General features: G+C 33.7%; 1 protein-coding gene across 1 annotated transcript; it reads right to left on the minus strand.

Annotated features, from left to right (window-relative positions):
• Positions 1–7,785: 7,785 nt before the first annotated feature.
• Positions 7,786–12,934, minus strand: LOC145269280 (uncharacterized). The gene is made up of 2 exons (XM_080124962.1): positions 12,761–12,934; positions 7,786–9,957 (listed from the first exon to the last, which is right to left on the minus strand). The coding sequence occupies exon 2, from the start codon at positions 9,759–9,761 to the stop codon at positions 8,373–8,375; it is 1,389 nt and encodes a 462-aa protein (XP_079981088.1). The 5' UTR covers positions 9,762–9,957; positions 12,761–12,934; the 3' UTR covers positions 7,786–8,372.
• Between the last annotated feature and the right edge of the window lie 5,571 nt (positions 12,935–18,505).

Raw genomic sequence — 18,505 nt, forward strand, 5'->3', positions numbered from 1 at the left:
TGTGAGAAAGAGATTGCAGAGAAGAGAAAAGGACACCCCCCCCACAAGGCTACGAAGTCTATTTTGAACTCTATCAAGGCAGGATAAGTCCTTTCTTTTTGTAATTTTCTTGTAAACAACTGGGTTGATGCTTTGATGTCGAGTGTTTGTGGGTGGAAAATTATTGATTCAACTGGTGACCAATCATTAGTGTTGTTCTGGTTATTAGTGTCCCAGGTCTTAAGTGTACCTTTTTATTTGTGTACTGATGATGTTTGTTTTGTTGAGGTTTTTACCCCCACCTTATGACAGAACAATGACATAAAGAGTTTATACCAACCACCAATGTTTTGTTAAAGGTAAAAAATATAAAAGGAAACTTAGTCTAATTTATTACAATTAAAATTTAAAATACATGTTATATCGCCGTCCAAAAGAGTACATGCAAGCACAATTTAAAATGATTCCAAACCAATAAAATGTAAATCTTCATCAAAATAAAAAAGTTATATTAAATATAAATTATATTAACATTAAAATGAAAAAAGTACCAGCTAGAGTTACATGTAAGATTGCATAATATTTCAAATTACAAACAATGCATGGCAAAAAAAAAAACTTGCTTTTGGAGCTATATCTTTTTAATCTCTTGTTTATGCCCTTATACTTTTTCCGTGTTTGCAAAGTGTGTCCATCTTCCTACTGTAGCATCTTTGTCACAAAAAGAGTATCTTCCTTTTTCAGAACGTTGATAAGCGTCCATGTGGTTGGCAGCTGGGTATGGAATCGTTTTAAAATGTATTTTTTTACAACGATAACATGTATTGTAAATTTTAGTTGTAATAAACGGAACTAAGTTTCCTCTGATATTTTTTACCCTTAGCAAAACAGTGGTGGTTGGTATTATAACCCCCACGGTAAAGGGGTAACCACTTATAGGAACTCTGACCGGGAGTAACTAATTTGTAAGGATGTGTTGCAGAGGGGAGCAACCGGTGATTAAACCAGTTGATCGTACAACTAAAATATTAGACACAGAGGCAAAAAGAAAACAGCAAAAAAAATAAAAAGAAAAAAAGAATGACAAAAAGCTAAAGTCAGTTTAAAGACGACGAATCACGTTTTATTTACAAGAAGGAAATAAGTAAAAATGGTAAAATCTGAGAAACCTGGAGATTTGCGGTCCATCGACCAGCATTGGGAAGCTGCAGGTGGTATTGTAGGAAGGTGAGGTGGGAGGCTGGGCTGGCGCTGGAAGGCTGCAGGAGGGAGCTGTTAGTGCTGTAAGGTAGCAGAAGGATGCAGCAGGCACTGGAAGGCTGCAGGAAGATGGGGAAGGCTTTCGGAGGGTGCGGCTGGTACTGGAAGGCTTTAGGAGGGTGCAGCTGGCGCTGGAAGTGCGACAGGTGCTAGAAGGGTGTAGCAGGTGCTGGAAGGTGCAGCAGGTGCTGGAAGCTACAGCTAGCACTGGGTGGCTGCAGGAGGCGCTGGAGGAAGGGCTGCAGGAAACTGCGGCTAGCAGTGGGAGGCTGCAGGAGCCGCTGGAAGCTGCTGGTTGAAGAAGGGTAGTCTCAGGCAGCGGATAGGTAGTAGTAGTTGCATGGTAGTAGTTTGTGATCACATAAGAGTAGTTTGTGAATCTACTAATTAATGTGGAAAAAAGGTAGCCCTGACAAGAGCTGTTTGAACTACTGCTGCTGGAGACCCTTCGACTGCTGGGCTCGACTTGACTGGGAACATCAAAAATAGCATCTCAGAAGACTCCCTGCCTCCTAGCCTAGTTACCGGGCTGGCCGCTAATGCACTGTATTTATGAGAAGGTATTGTTACAACAAGCATGCTCTCAGTCAAAACCAAACAAATGAATAGAATTAATTCTCTGCCGAATCGAATACAATCAAAAGAGTTCCATGTGTAAATTGTTTATGTTCGATTCAGCTCGGAGTCAGTTTCTGCTATTTTGCTTAATGGAGAAAGGTGCAGTAATCTCTTGAAGTCGAAAGTAGTAGAGGTATCTGCGAGACTTAAAGGTAAATCTAACAAGATCGCTAATTTATAGAAAAATGTCACCAGATCACATCTTCATGTACATAAAATAAAACTATAGAAATAATTCTGGAAAATAACACTTGGCAAAGAAGTTGAAATCACTGTATTAATATGAAATAACATTTATTTAAGTGTTAGGAATATCAATTCAAATCGTTACAACGTAAGTGTTTTCTTGTAACGCATGTTCATTATGCAGGATTAGCTAAATGAGGATTTCGTCAGAATTGCATGGAATTTAAAATTACTGATTTTTGTCAACAAAGTATCACACATGGCTTGAAATGAATGTGATTAGTTTCTTAGAGAAAAACAGTCATTAAACTATGTAAGCAAAATGCGTGTGTAGTGTTCATTACATAAAAAAAACAATAGTTTGAAATAACATTGTTTAAAAGAAAAATTAATTTTCATTTAATGTGGTAATTTTCCATGATGAGAATTAAGGTTCATGTGCGTGGCACGCAAATTCAAGACATGAGATATTTATGCCTCCCAATGGTAGAGTTAATCTGACATCCATTCTTGGAGAAGACTAGAGAAAAACTGGAATAAACTGATTTGATTTCCATGGCAAATCTTTATATAATGATGTTCTCGAATGTTCCAGCCTGTTTGTTGTATCATTAGGTGCGGAAACATAACATAGTTCTTTGTTCTTGCTGTATGTAGTGGTTGCTACAGTATGAACTTTTTATTTCAGGCTGGGGTGCCACTGTTCTGTCCTAAGGTGGGGGTCAAAACCTCAATAAAACAAACATTACCAGTACACAAATGAAAAGGTAGACTAAAGAGCTAAGACACTTAAGACTAATGACCTAGATCTATATCGACTACAGATGAATCTGAAGGAGTGAAAATATAACCTGGTAATACAAGCGGGGTACAATATAGCAGTTCAGCTGGGGAGTAATCCAAATCGTCTTTAACAGAAGAGCGACAACCAATAGAGAATAATGGGTGCACCCTCAGACATGAAGGGTCAAGGGCTGCACACAATGATGCTGAAAATTCTTCATGGAGCTCAGACATATTTGTTCACTTTTACTTTTTGACAGAGTTGTCAGGAATGAGTCTGATGTGTGTAGGGTTATGTTGTATTTGCATACTGGAAATGGTATGAATAACCCTTAAACACTGAATGCATTTGAAATACATTATTTATTTGAACATGAATAGAATAAATGGAAATGTTTATAAAGGACGAAAAAGTAAACGATATTTAGCAGCGGCCATATTGTCTAGCCTCTCTCCTTTGCCTGTCTGGCTGCCAGGCACAACTAATTACTTTCGATGGAAGGGAGATAACTCTGCATTTATTGATTTATGAATTATCTCTCTTTGACCATCAAACAGAGTCCAAGCAGTGATTTCACATCTCATATTCAGTTGGGAGAATTTAAATAAGGTGGAAACTCCTTTGTGACCGTTTGTGCGAGGAAGAACAAATCCTTCAATGATTCTCAGGAATTTGAGAGTGGCATGAATTAATAGATGTTTCACATAAGATTTATTTATCCATCATAGAGATATGGGATGTATTCGAACTTGTAAAGTTGATAGACTCAAATCCTTCAAAGATGGCTGAACGAAACTCATTTGTCAGTTTTGTCAGAGGTTAATATCCTCTGGTGAAGAAATATTGCTGATGAGAAGATGAGAAAGCTTGCCTACGGTAGTGTATTATGAAATGGAGATATGCCATATATTGCTGAAGAACTAGGAAATGAAGCCTAAATGCCTAGTTTCCCAATATGAACATCTTTACAGCTTAGCACGTATAATGCGCACATAAGTAGATGATGATCTGTGCAAATAACGATATTCCGTATATTGCTGAAGAAACCCCCCTCCCTGCCACCAAATGTTAAATGGTATTCTAATCGATAAATGTCAGCATGTTACTTACAGAAAGATGGTTAATTAAACTGCAGAAGCACCTGTTAAGCCATACAAGTTCAATAATTGAACGCCCCCTCCAGAAAGAACGAAAACATAAAAATGTTTGGTGCTTATGTTTTTGTAAACCGGTCAAAACTTTGTTTCAGATCAATTAAAATGCATTAAAATCTACACAAGAAAAAAAAAATGTGCTATAATGCATTTTTTAAACTTTTGTTTTAGACAACTTTTTCTTCTAATTTTAAATTATCCGCCACTCATTTTGCCACTAAATTTCAAACAATTTTTACAGTTCGTAGGTCACTTTCTATTTCTATATTTTATATAAAAAAAAAACAATTTTAATTTTGGTTCAGTAAAACTAAAGTTATAATAAAATTACTGTGTTCAAAAATTCTCAGAACCTGTAAGGAACGTTCTTTTTTTTGATTGGCTGTTGGTTACCATACCAACCAAATCTGTTATGCTACCTCAAATCAGCTGGGAACGGCGGAGATGGTGACGTAACAAAATATAAAAAACTGTAGCAAATAATTTGCCGCTGTCTTGATACTATCACTAATAATTCACAGGTAACAAGTGAAACAGAGAGAAAATTTAATTTCAAAGCAAAGCCTGGAAAAATTATGGATTACATAGAAAATGCGAGCATGAAAAGTAATATGGTTAAGATTTAAACACGGAAAAGTAAAAGGACTAGTTGTTAAAACTGGAAAAGAAAAAGACAACATATTCTAGTAAAAAATATAATAAACTTATAATTTAAAATATTGCAGTATTAAGAATTAATCATATAATTTTAAATTGAATTTTTAAAAAATTCTTAATGCTATAATATTTTAAGTTATAAATTTATAGTTTTTACTAGAATATTTTGTCTTTTCCTTTTCCAGTTTTAACAACTAGTCCTTTTACTTTTCCATGTTTAAGCTTAACGATATGCTCGAATTTTTCTATAGATTTATATGTGTATGTTGTATAGCCGTTTGGATATACATATTGTCTGCAATACATATGTGTATATAAGTGTTCATATAAATAGCGTCTCTCCATAGCAGATTGTATCGTCTAGTGTGTGAGCTTATGTACATGCCAGGTTATATAGGCCAGTAGCTCCTACAAATATTGGAATGATTGAAATCTTGGATGTTTCTAGTTTTTTTACAATGATTCTCGTTTTCAATTAAATCTTTTTTTCTTTTAATTGATGAGTACACACAAAAACATTACTCTGTTTCTGTTGACTATCAAACCACTTTCTGTCATAGTAGTCATAAATACTGACATTTGTTTTATCTTCAGATTTAATCTGTGATATAATTTGGCTTCACAAGGAGCAATCAGCTTACAGAAATACTTCAGCCATTTGCGAATTACAGACAGCAACCAGAGAGTTTCCTGGAAACAAGATCATGGTGTCAGTTCATACAAACATTTGTATTCAAACTTTGTTGGTTCGATAGCATCAATTTCACTATCGAACTAACACATGTAGGGTTATACTATAGAAAGAGTTATTTCAGAAATTCTACCTGATAAGATATTATTTATTATGTTGTAAAATGTTCTTTTGTTTAGAAGTGAAAAATGTTCTTTTGCTAAAGAATAACAATGTTATTTCAAAACTAACATATGTACGGTTATCCTAAAAAAAGTTATTTTCAAAAATTGTACCTGCTAAGATATACAAAGTTGTGCACATGCCCTGTATCACTTTGTTCAGAAAATATATGTAGAACATGGGGTTGTTGTATGTTACTGTCTAAAAATAGTTTCTGAGGAAGTCTATTTTATTCCTCTAACATCCAGATTAAAAAACTTAATTGATTATTGAATACAAATTATGGACTGGAATAAAGTGGAGATATTTCTTATAAATATATAAACCTAGATTGATGTATTTATGCCGAGTGTTCATGGGTGGAAAACTGTTGAACTAATATCTAAATATGTTAAATCAACTACTAGTGAATCTGAAGGAGTGAATATATGACCTGGTAATGCAAGTGGGGTACCATATAGCAGTTCGAAGAACAACATATTCCATTCAATGTTACTTCTATGAAAACGCCATAATGTGAAATCCAACCCAGTATTAGGGCATGCACTACCTTTCAGCAGAAATTTCATTCAGTAGGATGGCTTCTAAAATGATGAATACAGATCAGTAAGTCTAACCAAATCAATGTGTATGTGGTTGAATTTGCATCACATTTTTGTGGAGCATGTCTGTGCTGATTTCACATCTTCTTTGTCCAGAAAAAATCTTGCTAAAATGAGCTTCACCAAAGCAGAAAGTCCGTTGTAAACCAGAAAGAAAAACTCTTCCCTGTGAATTTAGAGATGTTTTACATTAGATTCTTCATCTACCATAGATGAGGATGTCTTAGAAATTGCAATTAACAAATTGTAGATTTGACAAATCCTCCAAAGATCACTGGTCCAAAGCTACTTGACAGAGGTTAATATGCTCCAGTAAAAAATATGCTGATGGGAAGACGAGATAGTGTGCAGTAGTGTCTTCAGAATCGAAGGTATGTCACACATCGCTAGAGAACTAGGAAGTCCAGCTTAGAGAATAAGGCATTTGTATGAATGACAAATTCCTGACTTTTGGTGGGTGTCAAGCTGTGACAAAAATATGACAATATTTGCATCTGTTGCTGTGACAAAAAATAAACCCAACTGCAGATCCAGATGCATCCATCATAGAAAATTAAGCAGGGCAAATTTATCTTTAGTTGACCTTTGACAACTAATTATTTTCGTTTATATATAGAAGAATTTCGTTTATAATAGAAGAATTACTAGTCAAACCAATATGATTTTTGGAATATGACATCTTTGTTCTCTGATGATTATGATAAAGCTTTGTTCATATTTTAAAAAAAATAAGTGTAATTCTAAATATACAACAAATTTTATGTTGATGCTTGAAGGTATAAATATTCTAAATTCTTCAGATGTTTTTTAAACAGCTTTTTTAAAATGATAAAAAGAGTATTGCTCTATTAAACTTTTATTGTTTAAATAATTTAACTTTATTCGTTTTATTAAAAAAAGTTGAAAAGATATTTTTTGCTTAGTAGTGAGCTTTAGAAGATTGTCAGTGAAAGAAATACAATCTCTAAACGATAAGTGTTTCATTATTTCTAGTAGCGACTTTGAAAAATCACTTGCAAATGCGACTGCTTCATCCGCAATGTAAAGCCCTGTTAAGCCACCAAAATGGGATGTGATAGTAAAGTTTGTTCCTCACTTCATGAAACGCTTTAAGCTGATAATCAAGTGCAATGGATTCATGTTTTTTCCTTTTCTATTTTTCAATTTTCTTTGGAAAACATTTTTTTTAACCTTATTCTAACTATTCACATTATATTTAATTTCTGCAATTAGGAAATAGGAAAAAGGAAGAAATTACAAAAGCTAGCACCTAATAGAAAAAAGCTATTAAAGTAGAAGAACCTCTAAAATGCTGTTTGTAGAATTACTCAGGAAATATTTACATCAAGAGGGTAACAATGTTATGAGATCATCAAAACACATTCCATTAAAGTATGTGTTAAACAAGCACAGTTATGCCACATTACCAAGATGGAACATGCAGTGATGGAACAGAGGTTGGAGCTTGTTTGACAGTGCAACACCTATTAGATTAGAAACACTTTATTGGATTCTGTTCAGTAAAAACACACTAGTGGTTGATGCACTAGTCCATAATGTTATGAGAACAATCATCTTTAAATGCAATTATTTGTATCTCTTGTACTTGGTTCACTGAGTATATTCATCAGATAGTTTTTGAAATTCTTTTTCATAAGTCCAGTTAATGGAAATAATGTAAATCTTTCTAAGGAATACTTAAACAGAGTTATATCTTCGCTTATTCTTTACTTTACCCCCTCCACTTACACACACACACCTCCAAACACCTGGGCAATTCCGGGTACCCCCGCTCATCATACATAAAGCTTTAGTATTTTGTTATCTTTTCCCTCTCAACTCTGTTTGAGCAAGCATCATTGGGAACATTAACCTCTACTAAAGTTATTTTATTCGGGAGTCACCACTTATCAGGCCCTAAAGGCCACTCAAGGATAAGGGTTAATAAATGTAAGCTAGCAGTGTAGTAATCATTAATGGTGTACATGGGGTAGAATTTGATTATGTGGATGGCTCAACAAGAACTTGTTTACACTGGAGTTGATAGCTACCATGTTGTATTCAACCAAGAAGCAGGCCAGCAGAACAGTGTGGTGTCATAATCATAAATGTCAACAAATGACCAAAGAATACAATTTGGGAAAGAGTTGGGCCAAGAATAAAACCTTGAGGGACACCAGTGTTAATACTGAGTTACTGATTTCTGCTAATCAACAACTACTATTATAATCCTATCAGAGAGAAAGGATTTAATAATTGAGAGGACATTTCCAGTTATTTTATCGTACTGTTTTTTCTAACGTGTGTGTTTGCATATGTCGCTTTAAATAAGCACTACATGAAAATTTTGAACTACAGACTTTGCATGAATAAGGTTTTTCATCAGTGTGTGTTAGCATATGCATTTTAAGGTTATGCTGTTGACCAAATGCTGCGCCACATATTTCACATGAATAGGGTTTTTCTCCAGTGTGTATTCTCATATGCCTTTTTAAATTAGGTTTATGTAAAAACGTTGAACCGCACTCTTCACAAGTAAACAGTTTGACCCCAACATGTGTTTTCAAGTGTTTGCTTAAATCACGCTTAATTGAAAATGCCAAATCACATACGTGACAAAAAAGATCTTTCTTTCGCATGTGAGCTCGCTTATGTCTTTTTAAATAATAATTTCTTGAAAATGACAAATGACATTCATCACAAGAGTAAGGTTTCTCTCCAGTATGGGTTTGTATGTGCGTTTTTAAATTCTCATTGCTTATAAACGCCCAACCGCACACAACACAAGAAAAAGGTTTATGGCCAGTGTGTGTGTGCATATGTCGTTTTAAGTACGAACTTTCGGCAAAAGATCGGCTGCATACTTCACATGTGAAAGGTTTCTCTCCACTGTGAGCTCGAAGATGTCGTTTTAGATTGCGAACGTTTGCAAATGACGATTCACATGTTCCACAGGAATATGGTTTCTCTCCAGTATGTGTTCGTATATGTGCTTTCAGACCGCCATTACTTGAAAACGCTAAAAGACAAACTTTACAAGAAAATGGTTTCTCTCCAGTATGTGTTCGAATATGTTTAGTTAAATTCGAGTTCTCTGCAAAAGCTATGCCACACACTTCACATGAATATGGTTTATATCCAGTATGTGTTGCCATGTGTCTTTTTAACTGATTAGATCTTAAAAATGCTGAGTCACACACTCTACAAGAAAATGCCTTCTCTCCAGTATGACTTGGCATATGTCTTTTTAATTGTGTACTATTTGAAAATGCCAACGAACACATTCCACAAGAATAAGGTTTCTCGCCTGTGTGCTTTTGCATGTGTCTTCTAAAAGTATATTTATGTACAAATGATGCGCCACACACTTTACATGAATAAGGTGTTTCTCCAGTGTGTGCTGCTCTGTGTATTTTCAGCTGGGTACTACTTGAAAATGCTGAGCTACACTCTTTACAAATATATGGTTTCTCTCCAGTGTGTGTTCGCATATGTAGCTTCACATGAGCTTTTAGTGCAAATGCTTTGCCACAGATTTCACAAGAATATGGTTTCTCACCAGTATGTGTTCGCATATGGACTTTTAGATGAGCTTTAGTAGAAAATGTCTTGCCACATACTTCACAAGAATAAGGTTTCTCTCCAACGTACGTTTTCATGATTTGCATCCAAAAATACAAACGTTTTTCATCAGTATGTTTGCATAGTAAATGCTTGTTGTCACACTTTAGTAGAATTATTTTTCTTTAGTTAAAAATGATAATTAAATAACATCAGAATCACAATACATCCTTTCAGCATGTATATTTGCAAATGAAAAATCAATGAAAATGTTGATCCATTCCACAAGGATATCTGTGTTACCTGTAAATAAAGCAATATCAAATCTTAGATTACAATTTGTACTTTACAATAAAAAAAACTACTTATGTAATAATATATATGCAGTGTCTTTAAAAGTCATGAGCTATTTGATAACATCAAACCAATAAACAATATATATATTTGACAATATTTAAAATGCCATTCAACTGAATGTTGTCTCCTTATGCATAACGGTGAATAAATTAAATAATAATAAATATATAGAAAAAATTATAAATACATAACAGCTGCACGAGTAATTGTGAAGCAAGAGTTGCGCAATCTGTACCACACCTCTCCTTAATTGGCACTGTTTGAGTCTAGTAGCAAGGAGAAGTCCAGGATGACTGGAAGCAGTGCTTAGATAAGCAGAGAGTACATACAGCACCTGGAAGTCCCAAATGGTCACTCATTTAGTACTGACGAGATTCAATGTTGCTTAACTTCAGTGAGAACGTGATTATACCTTATCTAAGGTGATTGCTTACATAAAGGCAAATATTAATATAATAAATAGCATGAAGATGACTATCTATATATAGGAAAAATTATAATAAATCAAAGTGGAGAGTGTCTATAAATCTTGTATATTTTAGAGGGAATAACTGGCCTGAGGCATGGATTATTGTTAACATAAGTAAAAAATGTAGATGAAGTAAAAAGTAAATTATTTTCTAAGTTTATCGTTAAATGTATTTACTGTTTTCACCGAGTTCAAAATTTATTAAAAATTTGTTGAGGAAATCAAAATAGATATATTTGCTGATTATTACTTATTAGTGACCCTGGCAATTAAGTTAGCTAGTATGAATTTTGACAAGGGTCAAACCGAGTGCATGATAATAACTCAGATCTGCAAAACAAAATTATTTATAGGACTGAATCAAAGATGGCTTACATGTAAACATACTAAACTAACTGGATACTAAACAATATAAACCACACAGAGGGAGATAACAAATGACGTTACATTTTTTTTTCACGCGGACAGAAACAAAGGTTTTAAAATCAGTCTCTACATGAAAGCCATGCAAAGGAGATATTGCCAATAATGTAAAAAAAAACTTTGATAATTAAAGTACAAAATGTTACTATCAAGTCTCTGTCTGCATCTCACTCACTTCAGTTAGAAAGTTAACTAATAAAAGATTAAAATAATTAACTAAGAAATCAATTATTTCTCTTTCTGGAAAAAAAAGGAAACCATCTACCATTATGAGACGAAGTAAAAATTATTTACAGAGAAGAACAGTAGAGAGTAAGACGACTGAAAGAAGCAGCATATGATGGGCCACAATCAATTACTAAGTAGACCTAGTATAAAATTTAACGTGATATGAGAACCATTGATTATAAATAGATAATATATACAATAAGTAAACAGTGCCAATAATGCACATATAAATACAGTAATATAAATAGTAATAATTAGTACAAAATAGGTATATTTACACTAGAAATAAAATAGGTTTAAGGCTCCCAACATGTGTACTAGAACTGTCTACAAGGTGCATTGATTAGAGTGTTTGAAAAAAAATCAATTGTAAAAGTGATATTTATCAAAATATAATTGTAAAAACCATTTATTGAAAAGTCTGCATAAGAAAATATCATTTTAATAAAACAATTTTGTAATGAAAGCAACATTGGATTTTTATAAAATTATTATTTTTTTTGAACAAATAAATAATTTTAATGAAACATTTTTTAAATTAAGGCAACTTTGAAAAATCATTATCTAGTTTAATTTTTTTGTTATTTATTTCATGCTTCGGTCATAGTTTAAAATACTGATTTCTCCCTATATCGAATTCATTAATACGGATGTAGTTTATTTGTTTTTTTTTTCATAATGTTCCTGTAAAAATTATCTTATTTTATTTTATTGTTACAAATTACGATGCTTTATTTATATAAAAAAAAAGCAAAAATAAATTCTTGCGTTTTTTTTATTTACTACTGAAACCATAACTTTAGTAAAGGTATTTTTGTTTAAACAAAATAATATATTTCCACTAAGATTTAAATAAAAATAATTAGTTCATTATATTCTGTGATCATTATTTGATAAATACTGAAAATTTCATAAAAATTGGTTAATTTCCTGATTTTTGGTGAATTTTTAAGTAAAGGGATGGGTCAAAATGTTTATACATTTTGAGCATCGGCATTCATTTTGCCCGTACCTATAAAATCAGAACTAATTTGCTTTAAAGCTGAAAAGTTCGAGATAAAAATATTTTCTACTTTTTTTATGACAATAAAACATTATTTGTTTTCCAACCCATAAGATAACAAAAATAGTTTTTATTTTTTTTTTTATGACAATAAAACATTGTGTTTGCTTTTCAACCAAAATACAGTAAACATTTTGGTTTTCAAATGGCGCTCGCGGCTCGCCCAGTTTAAACAATTATGAATATGTCATTTTCATTGTCTGTTTTTAATAAAAAAAAAAAAAAAGTATATACGTTTCATGAAAAACTTTCCCGTTTCCATTCATTAAATCGAAACATTTCCAATTAAACAATTACGGATATATGTTCACTTTCACTTTATTTACTTCTTTTCATAGTTCTTCCCGAAAGTAATTAATATCTACTTTTATTTATTTGTTATTTACTTTTTATGTTCGGCCATAGTTTAAAATACTGATTTTTCCCTCGGATTTTAATGACAGGTGCGCGAAAAAAATTTCGGCGATAAACTGTAGAAGTACCCAAAACGGATTGGATTTAATTGATTAAAGTGTAAAAAATTAGCAATTAACGGCAAAAACCAAAGGTTGGATGATTATACTTACATTTTTACATACTTTTTGCTGTTGAAATATTTACATATGAAATAAATGTGATTTTATAATTAAATATTTCAAAAAATGTTTTGGTTAATTCTTTTGTTTTGTTTTTTGTTGCATTTGTGTATCTTAACAGATTGGCCTCGGCCCAATTTATTCAGGTATTGTTGATATGTTTTCATACCGGATACAAAAATAATCTTATTATCCACAATGCAGTACGCTGCTGTGGCTACTTCCGCCGGTGTACATCGTTATTCGTCAATGTTGGTGCAATAATGGTGCATGGACAATTTGCGGACTACAAAACAAGGAAATGCTTATATATGGCAATATCCTAAATTAACGTCGATAAAAAAAAAAAAAGGGTAAATATAGGGATACGTTACAACAGAACACCGACCTCTCTAATTTTTTTTATTTTTTTAGGGTTAATTGAGGTCGCTGATAACGAATCTGATAATCAAACCCGGTGCAAATTTACCGTTTGCATGGTATTAACCCCCTGAACCCACGAACTACTTCCCGCCATTTTACAGCTTTCATTTACGCTACGCGCGAGCGCACGATAACATAAACGACAGCGCGCGCCCCAACACGAAAATCTCGTCCCAATTCTGTAGAAGCGCCAAAATGGGTGCTTGTTAAGATCGAGTCAACATCGATTAAAAAAAATATATATATGTCCGGCAGTCCGGCACCGGCACCGGCACTTCTGCATGTCAGTGTCATGAGGCGAATGTATGCATTTTAGTTTCAAGAACGGTCGATAGAGGACGTTTGTCAGACGAGAACATATTTTTATTTTGTACTGTGAAAAAACAAAAAACAAAAACAAACAATCTTTCTGTACAAAAAATATAGTCTTAAACCGCTATAAATGTTTAAAGTTTTTAAAATTATATCTTGCTACATTGACAAACTAAAATTATATTTTGATACATTTTTATACTAAAAAACAAATAATTCTAAAAACAATATAAATTTTTCATGTTTTTTGCATATTTATTTTTTATTTTCAGTTATGAAAAGAAATACTATTCAAACTTTAAAATTATATTTTGATACATTTTTTATACAATAAATGTTTTGATTTTCATGTATTTTCTTGTTCATTATTATATATTTTTGCATTCTTCGAAACGTTGATATTTGAGGCTCACAGAACAGCCAATAGAGAACGCTCAAAGAACTCATAACTCATCTCGGGCGCCTCATGTCATTGACATGCAGAAGTGCCATATGTTGTTTTTTAGCAAAAACAACAGTACGATGCTTGTTAAGATATAACTCTATGAAAGAGTCGACAGATCGATTTTTTAATGTGTCTTTTAAGCAAAATCAATATTACGTACGTAATTGTTAGGTACGTGCAAAATGAATGCCGATGCTCAAAATGTATAAACATTTTGACCCCTCCCTTTACTTAAAAATTCACCAAAAATCAGGAAATTAACCAATTTTAATAAAATTTTCAGTTTTTATCAAATAATGATCACGGAATATAATGAACTAGGCACCGCCAAACATGGACGAAAAATCAAGTTGTTGTTTTTTAAAACGAAATTACATTTATTAAAATCCATTATTTCTGAGTAACTTTTTTTTTCCAGAAAGATAAAACCCTGAATTTTATCATATAGAAAACAGAATAATGTAAAACTTTTTCTACTATTTTTAATTAAATTTTACATGTTAAAATTTCCCAAAAAGTTAACAATTGATATAAATATTTAAAAAAAAAGGTTTTTGAAATAATTAATTTATTTATTTGTTGTCTAACTAAGATTTAGGATGATTTTCCATGAGAATTGCAAAAATATTATAAGTACCTGGATTTCAAATAATTCCACATTCATATAGGCAACCAGTTACTTCGCATCGATCTAGAGTCTAGATCGACAATGTTTACGCTTGTAGTTGATAAAAAGCAAACTATGGAAGACCAAACAGGCTAAAAAAAACTTATTTTTCAGTGACGAAAATTTCAATGTATTATTAACGCTGAGGCTGGCCAGTACCAGATGGGTGACCATTTGTATGAGTTTGGTTTTTAATGTGTATGTGTGTGGGGGCCAGGCTCTCCAAAATCGGGAGGGGGGGGCAATTTAAAGCAGAATAAAAAAAAATTATTTCAGCGCGTTTGGGTCCACCGTAGTCGAAAGGCGGCAAACGTTTCCAAACGGGATCGAAAAAATGATGCTATTTTTAACACAAAGGGCACAATATTTATCAATTTTTTTTGTTTTTTTTGTATCGATTCTTCAAAGCATGCCCTGTTTAATAATGGTCATGCATTATTTGGCTCGCTAAAAAAAAATTGTTAATTTATTTATCAAAGATTTTAAAATGGCTTTTTTCGTATAAATATTAAAATTTTTTTTTTTTTTGCTTAACTTAAATAATTAATTATTTTACTTAACATATTCACCGAATTTCACCTTTCAAAACTCAAAAGCGGGATAATTAAACACAATCGAAGTTCTGATATTCAGACGTCAAAATAAGGTATGCAAACAATTTTTTTTTCTTTTTTTTAATCTATAATAATTCTGTCCCTTACAACAACACAATATGTTGTGTTCAGTTTCAGATGATTATTTTAAGCATATTTGTACCCCCTCAAAACAAGGGGGGGTTGTAAGCAAAGAAAAATATATATATAAATATCGTTTATGAAAAATAAGTACACTGTTATAAAGTTCATTTTTCTCTTAATAATCGCTGAAAATTTCGTATTGATCGGATAATTATCTGATTTTTGGTAGATTTTTAAAAAGACGGTCCGTCAAAAAGTACTTACCTGCCCCCCCTCCCCAGTTTTGGCGGTGCCTATAATGAACCCTATTATTTTTATTTGAATCTTAGTGAAAATATATTATTTTGTTTAAACAAAAAACACTTTTACAAAAGTTAAGGTTTCAGTAGTATTTATTTTTGCTTTTTTTTTATGAAAATAAAGCATCATAAACTGTAACAATAGAAAGGAAAAATTAATTTCTTCAGGAAAATTACAAAAAAGACCCTGAAGTCCGAATTAATGAATTCAATATAACTGAAAGAAAAATTAATTTGAAGTAAATCAGTCGGGTTGCAGATGCATTATCGCATGCATATCTAAAGGATGCTACACAAGAGATACAGACACAAAGATGTATAGATATATTCATATAATTTTAAAACAGTATCCAATGAACAATCAAAAACTCAACATATACCGAAAAGAAACTGGTATCGTAGCCTCGCCACCGGCACGGCAAGACTACTGAAATAGAATAATGGCGCGCTGCCCCAACTGTAAGGCCCAGTTGTGTGCATGCGACTATTTAAAGTTTATTTCAGCTGCGCACACAACGCCTTTCTGCATCCACACAAATTCTGTGTACATAAACGAAATCCTGCCTTTTCACACGAATATCTTGCAGAGCATTCTACGTCACAAAGATGTTTTTTTTTTCATCCAATCGGATTACGAAGAAAACAAATTTCAAAAGTATTTTTTTTCCAACAATTTTTCTTGTTTGTGAAGTCGGTTGAAAATGTATAAAAATGGCATTTTGTGCCAAAACCAGTCAGTGAACCCCCAGCCAGCATGCCGTAGACATCATCATCGACTCTGTCCACAGGATGTTAAATGCATGAGCAACCGATAATTAATTTTCCATGGAAATGGACTTTTTACCCTTTTCTATCTTTCTGCTAAAGTAAGCGATGGACTTTTATGTTGGTTAATTATTCCTAAAAAAAGAACTTTTACTTTTCTGCTTCATTTCATTTCATTATCTCAGTCGCAGGAACACTGAATATGCAGTGATAATGGTAGAAATCGCCCTAAATTCTAGACCCAAAACTGAAGAGCCAGTGCTCAAAACAATGAGATATTATAAAAAGGCTGACTGGGAAGACATCAGAGATCTTATCAGAGATGCCCCATGGGGAAATATTTTTTCTCTTCCTGCTGAACAGTGCGCAAATGAGACCACTGAATGGTTCAAAACAGCAATTGAAGCACATGTTCCAATGCGGAAATTTTATAGCAAGCCCCACTCTCCCCAATGGTTTACTTCGACTTGTGCAACTGCCATTGCTCAAAGACAGCATGCATACCACAGATTTAACAGACATAAGTCCAGTTCAAACAAACAGAAGTATATAGAAGCTAGAAGTAACGTTTAGAAAGAAATAGCGACAGCTCAGAGAGAATTTACTGAAAGCACTAAAAAATGCATCGAAGCACAAAAATTAGGAAATTGTGACTTCTGGAAAATCTACAACAGTGTAGTAAATAATGGGCAATCAACAATTCCCCCACAAACCAACAATCACGAGGTTGTTTGCTCAGCAACCGACAAGGCTAATATGCTTGTCAGCCAGTTTGCCTCAAACTCCACACTGGACCCTTCCAACCACCCCCTGCCTGACTTTCCTTTGCGGACAGACGCCATGCTAGACGATCTAAAAATCACCCCTGCTCAGGTACACGCTATCATAAAAAACCTTGACACTTCAAAAGCATGTGGACCTGATCTCATCCCAGCTGTGCTATTAAAAAAGTGCTCAGCCAAAGTAGCTCCAGTTCTCTCCAAACTCTACAACAAATGCCTTAATGAATCATGCTTTCCGGGCTGTTGGAAAACTGCTTCTGTGATACCAGTTTTCAAGAATTCTGGCGAATGAACTGACCCATCAAATTATCGCCCCATTAGCCTCCTTACACTTTTCGCCAAAATATTTGAGACCATAATTAACCATGCTCTAGTCCGGCACATTACAGATGCTAAACTTCTGACTGACAAGCAATATGGATTTAGACAAGCCCGTTCCACAGCAGACATCCTAACTGTAATCTCTGAACGTATATACCATTCACTGGACAAAGCGGGGGAGGATAGAGCAGTAGCTCTAGATATATCTAAGGCTTTTGACAGGGTATGGCATGAGGGTCTCCCCAGGAAAATTAAATCATACGGTATCACTGGTAGAATACTTAACATAATCAAATCCTTCTTAGATAAGAGAAAAATCCAGGTTGTCCTCAACGGTCATATATCAAAACAGTGTGATATAAATGCGGGAGTTCCTCAGGGGTCTATCCTTGGATCTCTATTGTTCCTAATATTTATTAATGAGCTCCCCGACAAAACTGCCTCTGAGATGGGTATATATGCTGATGACACCACACTCTATAACAGGCATGACAGGAAAACAAATGAACACATAACTAAAGAAATGGCAAAAACACTAGAGGATGACCTCCAATGTGTAGTGGAATGGGGACAAAAATGAATGGTCACATTCAATGCTGCCAAGACTAAACTGGTTTCCTTCAATAATTACAAGAAACCTTCTCTGCCACCTATAGCAATGGCCAGTGACTCCCTGTCTGAGAGTACATCTTTCAAACTGCTTGGCCTAACGTTCACAGGAAACATGAGTTGGAACAATTATATTGAAAACATTGCCAGGGCCACTGCGAAAAAGGTAGGCTCTCTTTACCGTGCTAGAAAACTACTGACACCTGAAAGTATCCTTTATCTCTATAAGGCCACCATTCGCCCATGTATGGAGTATTGTTGTCACATTTGGGCTGGTGCATCTGCTGCTAGTCTCTCGCTCCTAGACAAGGTTCAAAAGAGAGTTGCCAATCTGATAGGCCCTGAACTGGCATCTAAGCTTCAGCCTCTGTCCCATCAACGAAACGTTGCATCCCTCTGCCTGTTCTACAAGTATTTTAATGGTGAATGCTCTGAC

This window comes from Euprymna scolopes, chromosome 45 (assembly GCF_053919585.1).
Source record: "Euprymna scolopes isolate OS-2025 chromosome 45, ASM5391958v1, whole genome shotgun sequence".
NCBI lineage: Eukaryota > Metazoa > Mollusca > Cephalopoda > Sepiida > Sepiolidae > Euprymna > Euprymna scolopes.

Bases quoted from the DNA above. Each gene is read 5' to 3' on its own strand.
- LOC145269280 (XM_080124962.1), bottom strand. From the start codon at position 9,761: ATGCAAATCATGAAAACGTACGTTGGAGAGAAACCTTATTCTTGTGAA.